Source organism: Heptranchias perlo, chromosome 36 (genome assembly GCF_035084215.1).
Source record: "Heptranchias perlo isolate sHepPer1 chromosome 36, sHepPer1.hap1, whole genome shotgun sequence".
In the NCBI taxonomy this organism is placed as follows: domain Eukaryota; kingdom Metazoa; phylum Chordata; class Chondrichthyes; order Hexanchiformes; family Hexanchidae; genus Heptranchias; species Heptranchias perlo.
The window spans coordinates 7,913,706-7,932,993 of record NC_090360.1 but is presented as its reverse complement, the minus strand read 5'-3'; the positions used below and the strand labels follow the sequence as shown (position 1 = coordinate 7,932,993).

At 42.5% G+C, this 19,288-nt stretch overlaps 1 protein-coding gene across 3 annotated transcripts in view; it reads left to right on the top strand.

Annotated features, from left to right (window-relative positions):
* The window catches only part of camk2g2 (calcium/calmodulin-dependent protein kinase (CaM kinase) II gamma 2), a 312,868-nt gene that overhangs the window by 279,656 nt on the left and 13,924 nt on the right, over positions 1–19,288 (top strand). For all 3 annotated transcript variants that reach the window (XM_067972475.1, XM_067972474.1, XM_067972473.1), the window contains one exon: positions 2,323–2,371. In XM_067972475.1, the coding sequence (XP_067828576.1) occupies positions 2,323–2,371 (49 nt within the window). The remainder of the gene's footprint in view (positions 1–2,322; positions 2,372–19,288) is intronic.

Here is a 19,288-nt window from a genome sequence, read left to right as displayed (position 1 = left end):
AATCCCAGAGTAACGGCAATGAGGCAAACGGGAGGTAGGAGCTCCCAGTCCCGTGCTCAACAACAGCTCCTTCCGGAGATCTCGGGGGGGTAATTCAAATTGTGAGAAAACTCATAGAAAATAAAATAGTATGCAGCGTTGGAAGATTCAACTGGGAAGGGAAATAGGAAATACAAAGGACGCCCAACCACATATTCTGATTCGGAAGCGAAATAAGCAGTATTATTGGAAGTGAAGTGACTGTTGTTATATAAGCAAAATCTAGGCCACCCATTCAGTTACTTTATTTATAGTCTAGACTAACTTTGTGAATCACTTCAAAAAAAATAGAAGTCTAGGAGAATTGTTCACTGCCTTTAAGGGTTCAAATAGCAGCAAGTGAAAAATTAGGAACTTGGAAGCAAGATGGGAGTTCGGGTGGAGATTTTGCACCCAACGGATAATGGGTATCCTAGGGAGGTCCATTAGGTTTTCCAACCCTCCCAGATTGTTCAGGAATCTCTAGGAATGGTAGATTGATCTCTCGGGCACCATTGCTAGCAACCAAGGAGAAAAGTGCTTCACGTTTGCGGTTCGTGCATATGTACTTCTACTTCTTGCGTAAAATCCTTCCCACAACCCGCCCCCAACATCATACCCGACTCCCATTGCACTGGCGGCCCCGCAGTTACAGCTCTCTGTCTTCTTTCGATAGGCTCTCAGCCATTCCCCGCCTCCCATTTCAAGGAACGGCCTGGAATTTCCTCGTAGCTGGTCCTGCCCCACCACCGTAACTTTGTTGCTAGTGTGGTGCAGTTCCGACAAAGTTACGGTGGCGGACAGAGCGGGACGGACCACAAGGAAATTCCAGGCCTATCCTAGTAAGAATTTCAACTGTCCGACCGAGTGCAGCCTGCAGCTGGTAAACTCAATTAGTATCCTGAATATAAAAAACGTGAGAGAAAGGGACTTTTTTTTAATGCAATCTGATCTGACAATTGGCGTTTGTGCCAAAAACCCGGTGCTCCAAATGGGTCACTGTGTCCAGTTAACGTACCTGTGCAGTATGTTACGTTCCAGGGCTCTGGGTCCAATTTGGGGTCGGTTTTAAATGTCCACCTAATATCTTGTGCTTTCTGTTCTACTCATTAAAGGGAAAACAAACTGGTTGTGAGACAAGCAAAATTATTCTCGTGTAATATGACATAATCCTCTTACATTATCTTAGAGCACTGAGGAATAAAGTGACTTGTGACTCTAAGCAGAGTTACAGGTGCGGCTGAACGACAGTACGTCTTGGGCTGACTTTTATGATTATGTCAAAAAGTCTCCCGAGTTGCTGAAAGCAGCAAGAAACCATCCTAAGTACATTTTTAAGAAGAAAGAAATCGCAGGCAAAGACACCAAAAATGTCTTTGGTAGCATATTAAATTTGCTAAATATGTCACACACTCCTTATTTGGGCATCACCAGTCTGTGACACACAGACTGGTGACACACACAGTTGCACCTGGTGTTGCACACTTCCACCATTAGATGGAGTTTCAGAAGCCATAGATCCCCATAGCTATACCTGCAACATCAGTAATGGCTGCATATAGTGACACCACTATTCCCGGCCAGAATGGAGATGATTGGGTAATTCCCCCGTCAATCACGCCTGGAGACCGCACTGCTGTAAGTGAGTGGGATTGCTTTTACACATATAATTTGTGTGTATCTATCCTTCACTCACTGCATTTTTTCTGAAGAAATCACCCTGCTTTTATCGGGAAAAGTTGCTGCAGTTTCGGTCATGAGTTCTGTTTCCTGCAGTTCGTAGAGACTCTTTTTAAATAGACTTTGTTTGCTGTAAAATAGGCTGTTTGCTGTGAGTCCTGCTGTAAGTCCCGCCCCGCCTCCAACTCGTTGGCTGACACTGTGGTATCAATAGACACTCTGACCAGTAACACACTCTGAGGGAAATTCACTTTGTTCTGACCTGCCATGAGCAACATCTCACCAAATCCATCTTACAGGTCGTGAAAACCTCATAAATTCTGTACACGGATCCAGTTAAAGACGATGATCTGTTTTTACACCATACATCGTGGGTGATTTAATCAATTAACATAATTAGGGCAGGAACACAAAAATAAAATGTACTGCTAAGCTCCTCATTCCTAACGTGGAAATAAGAATCTTGTGTGTGTGTGTGAGATCAGTTTTAGGGAAAATACATAAATCTGATGCTTTCTTATTTTGTCATCCAATACAGCCTTGTATACCTCGTCCTATATACTTTAACTGACTGAGCGATGTTGACGTCTGCTCTGGTTATAAAAAAATGTCTCTGTTTCGTAGGGGTCAACTGAGAGCTGCAATACTACTACTGAAGATGAGGAGGGGAAAGGTAAGTGGTTATTTATGCTGATCCAGTACTTGAATATCAGCCTGTGTGAGAGGAACCTATATGACAAACCAGACTTGCAGACAAACTGGAGCCAGTAATCTTTTTTTTTGTTGTTTAATGAAGCTGCACAGTATTTGTGATTTTATCGGAATATTTCTGCAGTTTTTGAAATAAAGAATCCATGCTTTTAGCTTCCTTCCTTGAACCAGCTGCAAGTATGAAGATGGGTGAAGGTTTTCGATTTGAGTGCCAGTTCTGGGCTGGGTGTTAGGGTGGATCCCTCTTCTCTATCTCGAGCGCTAAGGATCAGATCCCACAGCTCCCTGGCGATTTAAACTAGCTCTGCAAAATTATTTTATGACACACACGCACACACAAGCGTGACCCTCTCCACCCACGCACTATGTAGATATTAATCCTTCCTATCTTGCTTGCTACCTGCCTCCTTAATTTTACTTCTAATTGTTATGTGCCTAGTTTGATGTCGCTTGCAGTCTTGGGAGTAAACTTCAACACAAAACAACATTTAGGCTTCAAAAGCCGTGAAGAAGCAGATAAAAGAAAATGAATTTTTCATAATTAGTCTGTTCTTATGGCATTGCGACACTTCTTCAACTATGACAATGGCCATTTGTCCAGAGAGAACCAGTCAGTAATTATTGTGACTGGAGTGGGTAATAAAACCTGATGTGCGTGCTGTGCACCAACCTTAGAGCAATTTAGAAATAATTTATGTTGAATATGACAAAGATTAGCACTACGAAAAATGATGTAAAGACAAATATTAGATCAAGGTATTATTCTCCACCTGTCACGTATGTGTAAGTGAACGTATTGGTGAAGATTCCACATTGAATGCTAATGGAAAAGGCAAGTCGATCTCAGTGCAAAATCTTGCAGTAAGGGAAATGGAGGAGAGAGTGAGTTTATATTGAGTTATCAGAAATGACCCAGTATCCTGCGAGGACCTACATCACATCCTTTATGTCCTGTGAGATGTAACAATACATCCCCTTTTTCCTATGAGGTCGTGTATTACATTCCGTAGGTCATATCATATCCTATATGTCCTGTGAGATTTTCCATTGCATCCCATTAACCTTGTGAGGACTTGCATTACATCCTATACATCTTGAGAGATTATATATCACATTGCATATACCCTGTGAGATGTTACATTAAATTCAGTATTTTCTAAGAGATCTTATATTACATTCCATACGTCCTGCGAGGTCCTACATGACATCCCATTCATCCTACAACATGGCACGTTGAAAGAATCAACTAATCCGAGCTATTGCTGTTGAAAACCAGGGCTGTGGGGAAAGAGCAAGGGGGAGTGGGACTAATTGGATAACTCTTTCAAAGAACCAGCTCAGGCATGATGGTCTGAATGGCCTCCAGTGCTTTATGAATCTAAAGCCAGTAGTCACTAAACTCTTTATGAAAGAAATAATACAAAATATCTGCCATTAATTACAACCAATGTCCAATCTTGGGCTTCACCTGATAAACAGAGAACTCAAGTTTCATTCTTACAGTTTAAGTCACCATCTGAACCCAGCAATTGGATTATTACCTTTTGATGCACCAATAGCTGTCTCATATTCTCTTTGCATGACTCACTGCAGAGGTATATTCAACTATGTTGTCCTTTTAATGGGATTTAAATAGTTAGTTCACTGTCAGGCTACAAATAGACTTGGAACTAACTGAGCTTGCACTTGCCCCATACAGGGCTCTTGGTTATTTGCCTGAAGATAGGATTAATCAGCAGGTGGAGTTAAATTGCTTTCTTTTTAACTCTGTGGTGCATTAGATAACAGTAGCCAAAAGGTGAAGCATCAGTGAGCAAGCAGTTTGTAGCAATTCAGCAGACTCCAGATGGCTGGAACTTTTCCTCCTCTAGTAAATATCCCGTTACCATTAACACATGAATGTCATAACAACCTTGACGCGAAGGCAGTCAGAGATTGGAGTATGTGCACGCTTTATAACAAGGGCAGTTCAGTTGGTGAACCTTAGAGACTGGAACAGGACAAGCCAATTGAAAACCATTAAAAAAAAAATTAAATCCTTTGAATGATGTCACTTTCTCGTTCCTGTGCAGTTCCACAAATTTAAAGCTTAAAACTGTGATAATCAAGCATCATCTATAGCACGATAAATGGAAGAGAGATATATCACCTGGTGCAGCTGCTGAGACTGAGTGCCAAGGCTCTATCTCATCTAGAATTAAGATTATTTATGCTGGCACAGTACTGTTACACATCACCGTATTTGTACAGCTGAGTAAGAATTCACACGTACTAACTTGATACCCCTCATTCTATGTGTAGCTAGCAGTCAATTTATGAAACAAACCATTTGTTGGCTTTTTTTTGTGTTATTGATCTGGTTTAAATAACTACTTAGATTTATGGGTTCAAATACATCAAATGTGAAACCATCAGTTGATTTCCCTCCGCCCCCCACCCCCGATTTCCCTCCCACCCCCTCCCCTTTACATGTTTGTGGAAAGATTTTTTTTTCAGTGCTATTTTATTTGTATGTTTTGTGTCTCCTGTTTTGTAATGGCCGTTTATTCTTCTCAATGCTGCTGTCAATGATTGCCAGCATCAGCGCCCGATGTTGGCAGTAACAGTGTTATGAAGAGTCAGTCAGCTGCCTTGCACTCAGCTGAGTCAGTTCACACTGACCATCCCCCTGAGATGAGACTCAGTAAGTCAGCAGCGATTCCTGTTTGCTGCCCTCCAGTGTGTTGTGTGATATCGAGTGAAGTGGTATTCTGCCCTGGAAACTGGTTGCATGTAATGTTAGAAGATAGAATCATAATTGAAGGTTTTAAGTCAGTTGACTTTAAGATTTTCACTTACACACTTTGCAACTTAATTTGCAAATTGAAAGCTTTGTAAGTGTGTGGTTAATGGCAAACTTACAAAGGTGTGTAGCTTGTTTAAAAAAATGCTCAATAACAAACCAGTTAGTTTGTTTTTTTTAATAAACCGTCTAAACTACATATGTATTATCTTTCCCACCTGCAAAGCTAATACCTACCCATTATCATCAGTGTTGCTAAGGTGCATGCACTTTGCAGGTTTGTGTGTGAGATTCTCCTACTGTTCTTTTGCACTCCCTAGTGGCTATTTTGCAGAACATCAATGGCAAAAGCCTATGAATCAGCAGCCTGTTCATCCTGGTCTGTGCAGTGATATGATACATTATAACATTGAGGGAGGTGTTATGAAAAGGGTCAAAATTAAAATAAAATAACAGACTTCCTCACAGCCGCACTCTCTCTCGTCACCCTCACTCAACAACATATAGAGTGCTTTGGTACCCTGTCTGCAGGGGATATTTAGTTCATGTCTAATGCAATGATGTGAAGATATTGCAGTACATGACTTTGCAAGTACGTCAATTGAATTTTGATATCTTAACAAGAGTGAGCAAATAAATGGTTCTTCCTATTCTATCGCTATGAATTCCTATTGAGAAGAAACACTTTCTCAATGGGAGTTCTTGATAAATTTTAGATGACATAGAATTTACAGCACAGAAACAGGCCATTCGGCCCAACTGGTCTATGCTAGTGTTGATGCTCCACATGTGCCTCCTCCATCTAACCCAATCAGCATATCCTTCTATTCTTTTCTCCCTCATGTACTTATCTAGCTTCCCCTTAAATGCATCTATGCTATTCGCCTCAACCACTCCATGTGGTAGCAAGTTCCACATTTCACCACGCTCTGAGTAAAGAAGTTTCACCTGATTTCCTTACTGGATTTATTGGTGACTATCTCATATTTATGACCCCTAGTTTTGGACTCCCCCACAAGTGGAAGCATCCACTCTACATCTACCCTATCAAACCTCTTCATAATTTTAAAGACATCTATTTGCTCACCCCGCAGTCTTCTCTTAGAAGTTAAAGTACAATAGTTGAGTTTCTCTGATGGCTGGACAGTGAGGTTGGAGTGAACTCCATTCCTTGTGGTTCACAATTCTCCAGTGCAAAACTGTCGCTAATTTGAACATCGAACATAAGAATTTTTAAGAACAAACCCACCTTCTCACCATTGCTCTCAGTCAGGTTCCCTCAATTTTTTTCGGCCATGTGCGGAATGAATTTGGGTTTGTGCACTGATATAAAAGCTGTGTTCGCCACCGTAAAAAAAAATCACAACTTTAAATAGAACATCTTGTTAGAAAACATTATTCAGGGTAAATAACAAACAGAACAAATGTACAAAATAATGGATAATTGTAACAATTTAATGTTATATTGGCTTATAAATTCATGAAATGGGCTTCTTAAGTTGCACTAGGATTGAGCAGACCTCGTTATATTTTATTAAAAATTATCTGATGGGAACGATTCTAATCAGCTTTTTGTTGAATCAGTTTACGACTCGGATTCAAACAGAAATAAATCGTGTGCGATCAGAATTTTTAAATTGAGTCAGAAATACAAAACAGCTGTCAAATCAGTCAGTGTGAATTTGGGGATAGGGAACAGGTTAATTAAAGCTCCTCCCTCCCCCACCACCCTCCAATGAATCCTCAGCAGGGTTTAAAAAATTATTGTATTACAATTGTACATCTTGTAGGTCTCATTAGTCTTGACTGCTTCTTTGTATGGGCCCCTCATTTCTGATTGGGTGGGGGTGCCCGGTCTCTGATTGGGTGGGGGTGCCCGGTCTCTGATTGGGTGGGGGTGCCCGGTCTCTGATTGGGTGGGGGTGCCCGGTCTCTGATTGGGTGGGGGTGCCCGGTCTCTGATTGGCCACTGACAAACGCATCAGTTTCATTTTACTTCCTGGTCTGGTTTCCGCGCAGCCAATGCTCACTGACTGCATTTCCTAGCAACGCGGTAAACAATGCGGCGGCTGGGGCTGGAGCCGTGGGATTGGACACTCTGACACTCCCGAGCACCAGAGGCAGAGCAGCCTGCCTGGGGCTGGAGCACTGGGGACCGAGGAGCAGAGCTGGAGAAGGGCCTGGGGTCCGGTCACTGGTCAGTGTGAGAGAGGGGCCTGGGGACTGGTCAGTGTGAGAGAGGGGCCGAGAGCACTGGTTTGGTGCGCGGACGTAATGTTTAAACGCGCAGCCCACAACAGACAGCTGTGCGGCTCCGCACACGCACAGCTTATGGGGAACAGTGCTCTCATTCCCCTCTCTCTCCTGGAGGGCAACTAATTGTCTTTTGAACCCACTTCAGTGTCTTTTCTTTGTAACTTATTCCACAGTTCTATTACTGTTTGAGAACAGATTCTGTCTCGCTTCCCTTCTTACTTCTAGCTTGCTTGTTTGTTTAACCCATGTCCCCTGGTGTTTGAACCCATCACAAGAATGAACGGTATGGCTGGATCAATGTTGTCACTTTGCAGTGTTAAAAACATCAGTCGGGTCACCTCAAAGTCTCTTTTGCGAAGAAAACAAGTCTAACTTCCTTAACCTTCTTAAACTGCTGATACGAGGGATCATTTTTATAGTGTGCTTCTGTATCCTCTCAAGGGCAGCAGCATCCTGCCTGTGATTAAGTGATCAGAACTGCACACGGTATTCCAGATCAAAGCCCACCAATGCCCTTTTCATCAACAATGTGACCTGATTGATTTGAACTCCAACTCTCTGCTAATGATGCCTTATTTCCCTATTTCACGCCATCTAACCACTGGGCTGACAGTTTGATAGATTTATCCACTATAATCCCTAAATCGCCTCATGATTAACACCATTGTACTATCGTTCCATTTAACACACACTTCATCTTTTGGTCCCATGTTCCTATTGTAATCATTTCACACCTAAACCTAATGGCCCAGAAGACCTACATCCTTTTGAAACTGGTGGTATTGCTCTTTAAGATGTGCTTTACCCCCATACTTTGGTATCATTTGCAACATGCAGATTTTACTGACAATATCATTGTCCAAATCGTGTCTTGATAAATAGCAAGAGTCCCCAGACCATCCCCTGAGGTACTTCAATCATAACCTCCTTCTAATCTGAACAGTTTTCACTAATGGCTGCCCTCCAATTTCCCATCCATATTTGCCTCTTATTCTGTGGTTCCTTGCCGCAACTATTAATGCAACCTTGCCAAAAGTCCAAGTGGACTATACCGACTGCATTTCCCTGTCCGTGCTAGAAATGTGTGTTTCTTTTTACAAATCATCTGACATTTGTAGCTTTTTCTTTTTCCTTTTCATTTGTCCTGTAACAAATTGTGCTTTTCCAAATAGTCAGCAGCACACAGAGAGCAAGAAAGTGATTGTCAATAATACACTGGCTCTGACGTCACGACGGAATCAACTGCGAAACCCCACTCGGCTGCTGTGCTCGGCGCGATGCGGCCAATACTCGAAATGAACTGTTGCACAAAATGGCTACTACAACCACAACTTGCATTTATATAGAGCCTTTAACATAGTAAAATGTCCCAAGGCGCTTCACAGGAGCGTAATCAAACAAAAATTGACACCGAGCCAAAGAAGGAGACTTTAGGACAGATGACCAAAAGCTTGGTCAAAGTAGTAGGTTTTAAGGGGCGTATTAAAGGAGGGGAGAGAGAGAGAGGTTTTGGGCGGGGGGAGGGAGTTCCAGAGTTTATGGCCTAGACAGCTGAAGGCACAGCCGCCAATGGTAGGACGAAGGAAGTAGGGGGATGTACAAGAGGCCAGAGTTGGGTGAACGCAAAGTTGACGGAGTGTCTTCCAAAAAAATATAATGGGTCAATCTTTGCTCATTAAGGTGATCTGCCTTTAGAAATCCATGCTGATTGGCCCTGACTAACTCGTGGACAAGACAATAATGGACTTCTAACTGGCCTCTAATTTTGTGGCTGATCCATCTTTGAAGAGGGAGGTCACAGTTTCCCACCTCTGGTTCTCTGCCACATTTTCTTATTGCCACAGAACTTTGGAACGTTATAGTCCAGACATGTGCATACAGATAGAACTCTACCCTGTCCAGCTGGATTGCTCCGAAAATGGTGCTGGTGTCATTCTAACAGTAGAACTGCACGGCTTCATCCCAACAGTCTGCGCTGCATTCCAGCTGAGGTTCTAGAGGTAAAAGGATATTCCCGCTCCCCAAAAAGCAAAATTACCGTGTGGGCTGCTGGCAGATAAATGCTTGCCGCATTTGTTGAAAATTTCTCCCACTTTTATTTTGGAGGAGAACTCGTTTCGAATAAATGGGTCTGGTAGCATGGCAGAGAGAGGAAGTTCAAACAGATGCATTGTGTTCAAACGCTGTTATGACATATCCCACAGGTTGTTTCAAGGCTTTTAACAATCCGTGTATCCTATCCCTTTAACCTTACTATAGGTTCTTTGTTTGTAGTTTTTAATTTTTAAAAAATAATATTAATTACAGTATAGTATTTAATGGGGGAGCAATTTGTGCCCTTTTTTATTACTGATGAAAGAACGTGCATTTATATAAAGACCTTTTCTGTCCTCAGGACGTACACAGCTGATGAATAGCTTTTTGAACTGCGGACAATTTGTGCACAGCAAGGTCCCAGAAACAGTAAATGAGATAAATGACCAGTTAAACTACCTTAGTAATGTTGGTTGAGGGATGAATGTTGACCGAGACACTGGGAAATGTCCCTGTTCTTCAAATAGTGCCTCAGTTTATTGTCTCATCCGACAGTGCAATACTCCCTCAGCGCTGCACTAACGTGTCAGTCTAGATTATGGTGCTCAAGTCCTGGAGTGGGTTTTGAACCCACAATCTCCTGACTCAGAGGCAACTGAGCCAAAGCAACAGTTGAAGAATAAAATGCATCCCATTTAGGAGAGAACCAGCTGAAGAACAACCACAGGGTACAAATTAGCATTAGAAGAACTGGTTTAGCGTGAAATATTTTTCTTTAAAAGCGGACAACCAAAGTCACCCTGGGTAAAGCTTGGACATGCAGTATGGAAGTCAGACAGAGCTAACAATCTCACCGTGCACTTCTTTTAACCGCTGATGTATTACCAGCTGTTGTCTCTAGTTGCCTACTTGGACTGGGGGTATTAACAAAGGTTTTTCGACAACACACAGACAAAGCTTTCATTTTGCAAATAAGCCCCAGCAGAGAAACTCAGTCAGAATTAAATTGTTACTGTGGAGAGTAAGGAGCTGGGATCTGAGTGAAATGGAGGCAGGGAGCACTCAAATTGAATGCTTGGCAAATCACATTTTGGTAAAGCAAGACCAAGTTGAAGGGCACTGTGACCTCATGATGATTGTTTACAGAATACGAGAAACATCCTCAGTCTGTGCATCAGTTCAAGATGTAGCGACATGAAAAATTGCTATTTCCTCACTCTAACAATTGTTTACTGTATTCCTTCAAATCCTATTATTTCAGTCCGCTCTGTGTTAACCAGCTGATGTTTCACATTACACCTGGGTAACAAAAGAGACCATCTCTAATATTCTATCACACGCACCACTACACTTTCACCTTTGTTAATCAACTATTGTATAGCGTTGCAGCTGGATTAACAAAAGAAACATGTCCTAATATTCCACCCAACTGTAACCAGCTGCTGTACAGTCTTACACTGGGGATTACAAAGAGACTATCAGCCCAGTGACGGTTGTGGAGAAGCTGCTACTTTCCACCATAGGTATGTACAGGATTGATATAGGCCCTTGTGACTGCTTGTTTATACCATGTGCAAAATGGCACTTGATGGGGAGAAAATTTGCAGGGCTATATATGGGGAAAGAGCAGGGGAGTGGGACTAATTGGATAGCTCTTTCAAAGAGCCCGCACAGGCACGATGGGCCAAATGGCCTCCTTCTGTACTGTAAGATTCTATGATTCCATGAAAATCTTCTCCGCTCTACAACGAAGCAAAGATAAACCCATCATATGAGAATGATCAGGCTAACCCGGAAAAAAAAAATCAGTTTTGACAGTAAATCCAGACAGTCCCCTCCCTTTATCCATCATGCTGCATGGATCTGCTGTAAACAGATAATTTATTCAGTTGGGTATGGGTCAGTGCATTATCAATATTAAATAGCAACAAAAAAATTGTAGCAAGAGGAAAGGGGAAACTGTGATTCATACTTTACAAAAAAGGCGATTTATTGTTAACACAGTGCTTAAGGGCATTTCCTATTGGTACAAGTAACATTGTCCTATAGCACATTTCACAGTTATTGGTCATTGGTCATTGGTCAAGTATTAAAGCTGATTTCTGCTGTCATCCTTTGGTTGGAATTCTCACCTCTGACACGCTGTAAAACCCTCACTAAAATAACCGATGCCCAACCCTTCAGTGCAATTCAATCTCGCTGTCAGTCCCTCCTCTTGCATCTAGTTTATACAGTCATCAGCCAACTGGAGTGGGTCTAAATTGCGGCACATTCCAGTTTTCAACTGAGAGTATGAACATTGACCGCATGTGAAGCAGGTTCTCTCCAATCTGTGAGCATTCGTGATCTGCAGAATGGACTTCAGGTTGGACTGGACGGAAACCCCAATCATTTGCACATCCACTCACTACAGAAGACAGTCGTCACCTTCCAGAGAGTTAGCTATGGCCATCAGTAGTTAATCAAAGAAAAAGAAAAATAACAAAGACCTGTCACTGCAAGAGGGAAAGCTCTCCTTCGAATCAACCACAAGTATTACACGTGTCAGCTGTGGTTCAGCGGGTAGCACTCTCGCCTCAGAGTCAGAAAGTGGTAGGTTCAAGTCCCACTCCAGAGACAAGCATGTAATCTAGCCTGACACTTCAGTGCAGTACTGAGGGAGCGCTGTGTATCAGATGAGATGTTAAACCGAGGCCCTGTCTGCCCTCTGGACGTAAAAGATCCCATGGCACTATTTTGAATAAGAGCAGTGGTGTTCTTCCCAGTGTCCTGGTCACTATTTATTTCTCAATCAATAACAGAGTTTCTGGTTATTATCACATAGTTGTCTGTGGGAGCTTGCTGTGTGTTTCCTACATTACAACAGTAATTATACTTCACAAGTACGTAATTGGCTGTAGAGCGCTTTGGGACATCCTGAGGTCGTGAAAGACGCTATATAAATACAAATTCTTTCTTTTGGCACCCAGACTCAGCTGTCCAGGCCCTAACCTCTGGAATTCCCTCCCTAAACCTCTCCCTAACCTATCTCTTTGACCAAAATTCTGGACACCTGTCCTAATATCTCCTTATGTGGCTTGGTGTCAAATTTTGTCTGATAATGCTCCCGTGAAGTGCCCGGGGATGTTTTACTACGTTAAAGATTGAGATCGATAGATTTTTGGACTCTAAAGGAATCAAGGGATATGGGGATCAGGCGAGAAAGTAGAGTTGAGATCAAAGATCAGCCATGATCTGATTGAATGGTGCAGCAGGCTCGAGGGGCCGTATGGCCGACTCCTCCTCCTATTTCTTTTGTTGCTATGTTCTTAAAGGCGCTACATAAATGCAAGTTGTCGCTGTATCCAATAGCCTCCCTCCCATGAACATTCAACACTCATTAAACTCTTTTTAATTATGACTGCTGAAGCTGAAGCATTAAGTATTTAATTAGTAACTTACAACAGAGTCTCAATAGATCGGATTTGAATCAATGAGTTACAAAATGGTCAACAGCTAGCCCTGTGCCAAGCAGTGGTAGAATGCAAAATTGAAGCTGCAGTTGCCCATTGCAATCCGACCACAACAAGCGCCAAGTTTGGGCAGTGTTTCCACATGGGGGAGGTCGCCCAGGCTGTTGGTTCTCTTTCCTTCCCCCCCCTGCCCCATTAACCAATCCTAAACTGCCATCGGCCTGGGTGTCCTCTCTCTGTCCAACCCCCCTTTGAGAGTCGCCAACTCTGGTTGGACACTTTCCTGGAAGTTTCATCACATGACCTCTCGCCTCCAATCACTCCTCCCCCACGCCCCCTCCATTGGTCACCCGACACGTCCATCGTCACGCCATCACCACCTTTCCCCGCCAATTGGAAATTGAACAGACTCTTTGTTATCTGATTGGGTGATTCTTGACTCATCAGTCAAACAGCTTTTTTTTTCCCCCAATCTCCAATATTTTTTGGAACCAATAAATGAAAATAACACACAATTTTTTTTTAATGCCCCGATAATTTTTCTCCACATGTGTTGCTCACAGCAGTATCCAGGAGATTAATCTTTAATTCCTGGAGACTCCAGGACAATCCTGGAGAGTTGGCAACCCTGACCCCCTTGGTTAAGGAGTGGGGTGTAGCCGCAGAGGGGACCCAGATCGAAGGGAGTGACTAGCACATTCAGAACCTCTCCATGGGCCTCAGTAATGCAAACTGCTGCTCTTGGCACAAGGCCACCAGTCTTAATCTGTCTTCACCAAATAAACTTGAGCTCATCCAAAACTCTGCTGCCTGTAACCTAAATCACACCAAGTCCTGTTCACCCATCATCCCTATGCTTTCTGACTACATGTACTCCTGGTCCAGCGATGCCTCGATTTTAAAATTCCCATCCTTGTTTTCAAATCCCTCCATGGCCTCGCCCCTCCCTATCTCTGTGACCTCCTTCAGCCCTACAATTGGCAGATGTGCCTTCAGCAACCTAAGCCCTAAGCTCTGGAATTCCCTCCCTAAACCTCTCCGCCTCTCTACCTCTATCTCCTTTAAGACGCTCCTTAAAATCTACCTCTTTGACCAAGCTTATGGTCACCTGTCCTAATATCTCCTTATATGGCTCGGTGTCAAATTTTGTTTGCTAACACTCCTGTAAAGCGCCTTGGGAAGTTTTACTACAATAAAGGCGCCACATAAATGCAAGTTGTTATTGCTTTGGTCCCAGCTAATTAAGTAAGCAAGAGGGAAAAAAAAATAAGTGTTATTAGAGAGGGCTCCTTCCGCACACATCCTTACAGCTTGTTTGAAGTTCATTTGTGGTATTACAGTGTTGTGTTTTATTTGCTTAGATTCCGTGCTTGTTTGCTGTTGTGTTTGCTGGTTCTTGTGTTTAAATATACATGTTTTACATTTGTGCCTCTTCTCTCCCCACCCCCACGTGTATTCAGCCACTGAAAGTGTGGAGCTCACACGTGTAGTGAATCACAGAGATAATTCAGAGCTGTTTCCACCTACACCTCCTCCCCCACAGTGTAAGTGAAGCAGAAGGTTCTTCAGAGCAGTGGCTTGATTCGGTGCCTAAACTCGCCAGAGATTAGGTGGAGTGAATCACACTAAATCTTTTTTTTTTGTGTATCTTAATACTTAAAAACTATTAACAAACACAGTTTCAAAAATAAACATTTTCTCTGTGCTAAAGAAAATGCTGATCGGCAACTTTTAATTTGCAATTATTCATTATTACTAAAATTGATAGCCGAGAGCAGCTTCAAAGAAAATGATCAGTTTTAATTAAAGCATCTCGTTACTATCGATGATTATTCTAGATGCTTGCTTGAGCAAAGGATGGCTCGAAGCATTTTTTTTTGTTGAAATATTTGATGTAGTCATGTCATTTAGTAATTTTAGTCTATGCTCCGTGTCACTGAGTTGAGAACCACAGAAATAATGGGGGCAATTTTAACCTGAACTCGCCCGTCAGGACACTGACTGGGACCGGATGCAATGCTGCTTTCACATCCTGCCCGATGTTACTCTCCATTGAAGTCAATGGACAAGTTAGTTTTAAATTACCCCCAATGGCTTTGATGTTACATCACAAGTATCTGAACATTTAACTCGCTGGTGCTAAATTCTTCCCTCCACTTTTTAATGGAGAGGGTAAATAAACAGGTTAAAAATCCTCCGTTAAAATAATTAAGGAAGGAATTTCATCACAAGTCCCCAATGACGTTGTAAGAATTTACCAATCTGTCACCACAGGACTCTTTGCAAACTGAATTTGCAGGGCCAGTCGTATTAAGTGACCCCTTATTTTATATCATTGGTTCTCTTTAAATGTCTAATGCTATCGAGGGAGCGAGACTTTTTAAACTCTGAAATTAGGCGATTTGTTATTTTGGATCTAGTGTGGATTTTTTTTAAAAAAGAAAACTTATCCGTTGTGTTTTTGTGTGCATTTTGTTCCTGTGATTGTTTGTTGTGTCGTGTGTGCATGTTCAAACTGATTTTTACAAACCGTTTGTTGCTTCCTCCTCCTTCTCCCACACCCCCAGATTGTACCACTGCAACTGTCACCTAGTGTGCAGTAAGAAGTAGGAAAGACTGACAGCGATACCTCCTTTGGAAGCTGTCTTTGAGTGTTTCTCCCTTGTTCCTGTAGCATCTGCTGCCTTGCATTTAATCTGCGTGCAGCTCGTTCACAGAATAGTCTGCATAAGACATCGACAAGGCCACTGGTTTAAGAGTTTTCATGGAAAAAATCTGACGGAATCGCGATTCACCAGTAAAAAATCCAGGAATCCTAAGTATTAAAAAGGGAAGATGCTGGGAGTGCAGGGCATGTTAATCAGCATCTTAAGAGAGAAATAACAGGTTAATCTTTCGTGTATAGATCCTTCAGCTAAATGTTAATCTATTTTTTTCTCTTTCACATGCTCTTGCACTTGCTGTTTATTTCCAGCATTTTCTGTTTTTTACCTTAGGTTTCCAGTTTTATTTTAATACATGTACAATAATTGAACTTAATGAGTCACCATAAACCAGAGGCCCCATTGATTGTTCAAAGTCGTTATTTATCTAACTACGAGCTGCCGCCATGAGCCAAACTTTTGCACCCGATGGGACCGGTTTTCAGCCGGTCTATAAAAACAGGAATTTATTTCTACTAAAACATTATTGTTTCAGATTAACACACGGTCGCATTATGAGGTAGCCTGACTGTTTGGAATCCTGGTTCCAAAGGGAGCAAGCAGATCAAAACAAATTTGGAAGAAAACAGTGCAGTAGAAAAGCTTTTGTTGGCATAGATTGTATTATGATGTGGAGATGCCGGTGATGAACTGGGGTTGACAAATGTAAGGAATCTTACAACACCAGGTTATAGTCCAACTGTTTTATTTGAAAATCACAAGCTTTCGGAGGCTTTCTCCGAAAGCTTGTGATTTTCAAATAAAACAGTTGGACTATAACCTGGTGTTGTAAGATTCCTTACATTGTATTAGGATGAGGTTTGACAGTGGATTTGAACATTAGTTACTGTTCGCAGGTGATTTTGTGATGCCTTCTTTGTTACTTTAGTGGATTCAGTATCCCATTTAAAATAAATGGGTTAACAGTGTAGCAGAGGGATGATATCCAATTCCAGGTCAGCAACCTGCACTGGAAAGCCATTCAATTAAACCCTTCTACACATGTGGTATTTTCCACTGCTGAAGAAAACAGATATCTTCCAACAGGAATGGAACACATGCACAGAAAAATCATAAGATTCAGCCCATGTTACTGTCAGGTGAAGCAGGGTCAGTTTAAGAAAGAGCAGGACCCTTTTTTTTTTTAGCTGGTTTATAAAAACAAAACTTGCAAAGATTCGTCCTCCCCAGCCAATCTGACCTTGGTGCACCTCTTAAATGTTGGCCTCCACAGAGAAGTCCTTTAACCAGTGATTAGCCTTTGAAGGCAAGCTGGGACATCGAAAAAGGTAAGCGCTGACTTACAGGACATCCCTTGACAAGATTTACAAGATAATTACTGAGGAGGGAGGCCATTCAGCCCATCTTCATCCATCCAGAAGTATTCGAATGTCCTCCCCATTGTAACATTCAACTGGTTATGAGATAGTTCTAGGGTTTCCCCCTCCACTGTCCTGTTTGGAAATCCACTCCATGTGTCGATCACTCGTTTGGGAAAAAAAAAGGAACTTCCTGATGTCAGTCATTAATTTGCCTTTTACTCATTTGAATCTGTGTCCCCTCGTCTTACTCAATTTACTTTGAAGTCATTTACAGGATAGACCTTTCCCATTTTGTTAACTGTCTTCTATACCTCCATCAGATCACCTCTCAGACACAACGTTCTTCTTTTTAAAAAAAATTAAAACAGTCTAGCTGGGGTTGTCATCCTCCAGGATTGTCCTGGAGTCTCCAGGAATTAAAGATTAATCTCCTGGACACTGTTGCGAGCAAACCCAGAAGAAACATCATAGAGGCCTTAAAACAAATTGTGCGTTTTTTCATTTTCTTTGAACACTTTCCTGTATTAGTTATAAAAATATTAGAGATGGGGGGTAAAAAGGCTTGTTTGATTGGGTGGGGCGGTTGGAGGCAGGAGCTCATGTGATGAAATCTCCAGGAATACGTCCAACCAGAGTTGGCAACCCTAAGTCTAGCACATCAGCAGAATTTTATCTCGGCAAGAACCCAAGTAGTCTCCATTGTATTTGTCTGTAAAAGGAACAAATGGGTCATGAGGAAGCCCAAACCATCATTGTTGTGTCTGCAACATTTTACATAAAACAAACTACAATCCACTCAAGCGGAGAGCTCTGCAACACAATCGGTGGCCGTGTCAGTCTAGTTACTGACCTGGACTAGTAAGGTGAGGGACAATTCACTTTACGGCAGGAGCAATCAAATGTGTGAGGTCGAGAGGCCCAAATGTCGCAGGCAGCTTTCTTTCATCCGTCCACCAGTGCCTGAGGGTGCAGCATTGGAGCAGCGTGTGTGAACACAAGCTTCATACGGGAGGGGGGAGAGGCGGGGGGAAGAGGAGGGCCAGCATTCTACTCCTCAAAGCCCAGGCGCACATGCACACACAGTGAATGTGGTTAAAAAAGCATAAGGGATCCTGGGCTTTGTAAATGGAGGCATAGAGTACAAAAGCAAGGAAATCATGATGAACCTTTATAAAACACTGGTTCGGTCACAGCTGGAGTATTGTGTCCAGTTCTGAGCACCACACTTTAGGGAAGATGTGACGGCCTTAGAGAGGGTGCAGAAAAGATTTACAAGAATGATTCCAGGGATGAGGGACTTTAGTTACGTGGATAGACTGGAGAAGTTGGGGTTTTTCTCTTGGAACAGGGAAGATTGAGAGGAGATTTAATAGAGGTATTTAAAATCATGAAGGGTCTAGACAGAACAGATAGAGAGAAACTGTTCTCATTGGTGGAAGGGTCAAGAACCAGAGGACACAGATTTAAGGTGATTGGCAAAAGAACCAAAGGTGACATGAGGAAAAACTTTTTTACACAGCGAGTGGTTAGGATCTGGAATGCACTGCCCGAGGGGGTGGTGGAGGCAGATTCAATCATGGCTTTCAAAAAAGAACTGGATAAGTACTTGAAAGGAAAAAAATTGCAGGGCTGTGGGGATAGGACGGGGGAGTGGGACTAGCTGGATTGCTCTTGCATAGAGCCGGCACGGACTCGATGGGCCGAATGGCCTCCTTCTGTGCTGTAACCTTTCTATGATTCAATGAAAGTCACCTGCCTCACCAGCACGGGTGAAGCAGTGAGAGCAGCATATGCCCGCTGGCTCAAGCAGAGAGCAAATAGTCGCATTTGTACCTCGTGGCAACAGGAGATGAACCTCGGGTAGCTCGCTTGAGTTTAAGTGATGCTCTATATTTTTCTTTGTGCTGTGCTCAGGAAGCTTTCCCTCCCGAGTTGCAAGCGTACTGGTTTTGTAGCAGCTTCCTTCCCATGTTTGCGCTCGTTCAATCATCCCTGAGATCACTAAGTAAACGACTGGTGAGTTGGGTTTTCTGCTACCTGTTCTTGTGTGAGCAGGCCAGCGGTTATCGCAGAGAGACAAAATGGATCGGATCTGGAATGTAGGTATTGGTTTGATTATAGCTCTGTTTCGCGTTAGATGGGTCCAACTTTTGAAATCTCAGTGGGCACTGAGGGGGAAGGTTATGTTAATATTTCTGCTGTGTTAGCTGTTCCTCTTATTCTTAAACCAGTGATAGAAGCAGGTTTAGCAAATGCTGCCTTTGAGAAACTAAACTAATGAGGTATGTTATATACAATGGCTGACAAGTTTGATGGAGTGAATTGCGTGGG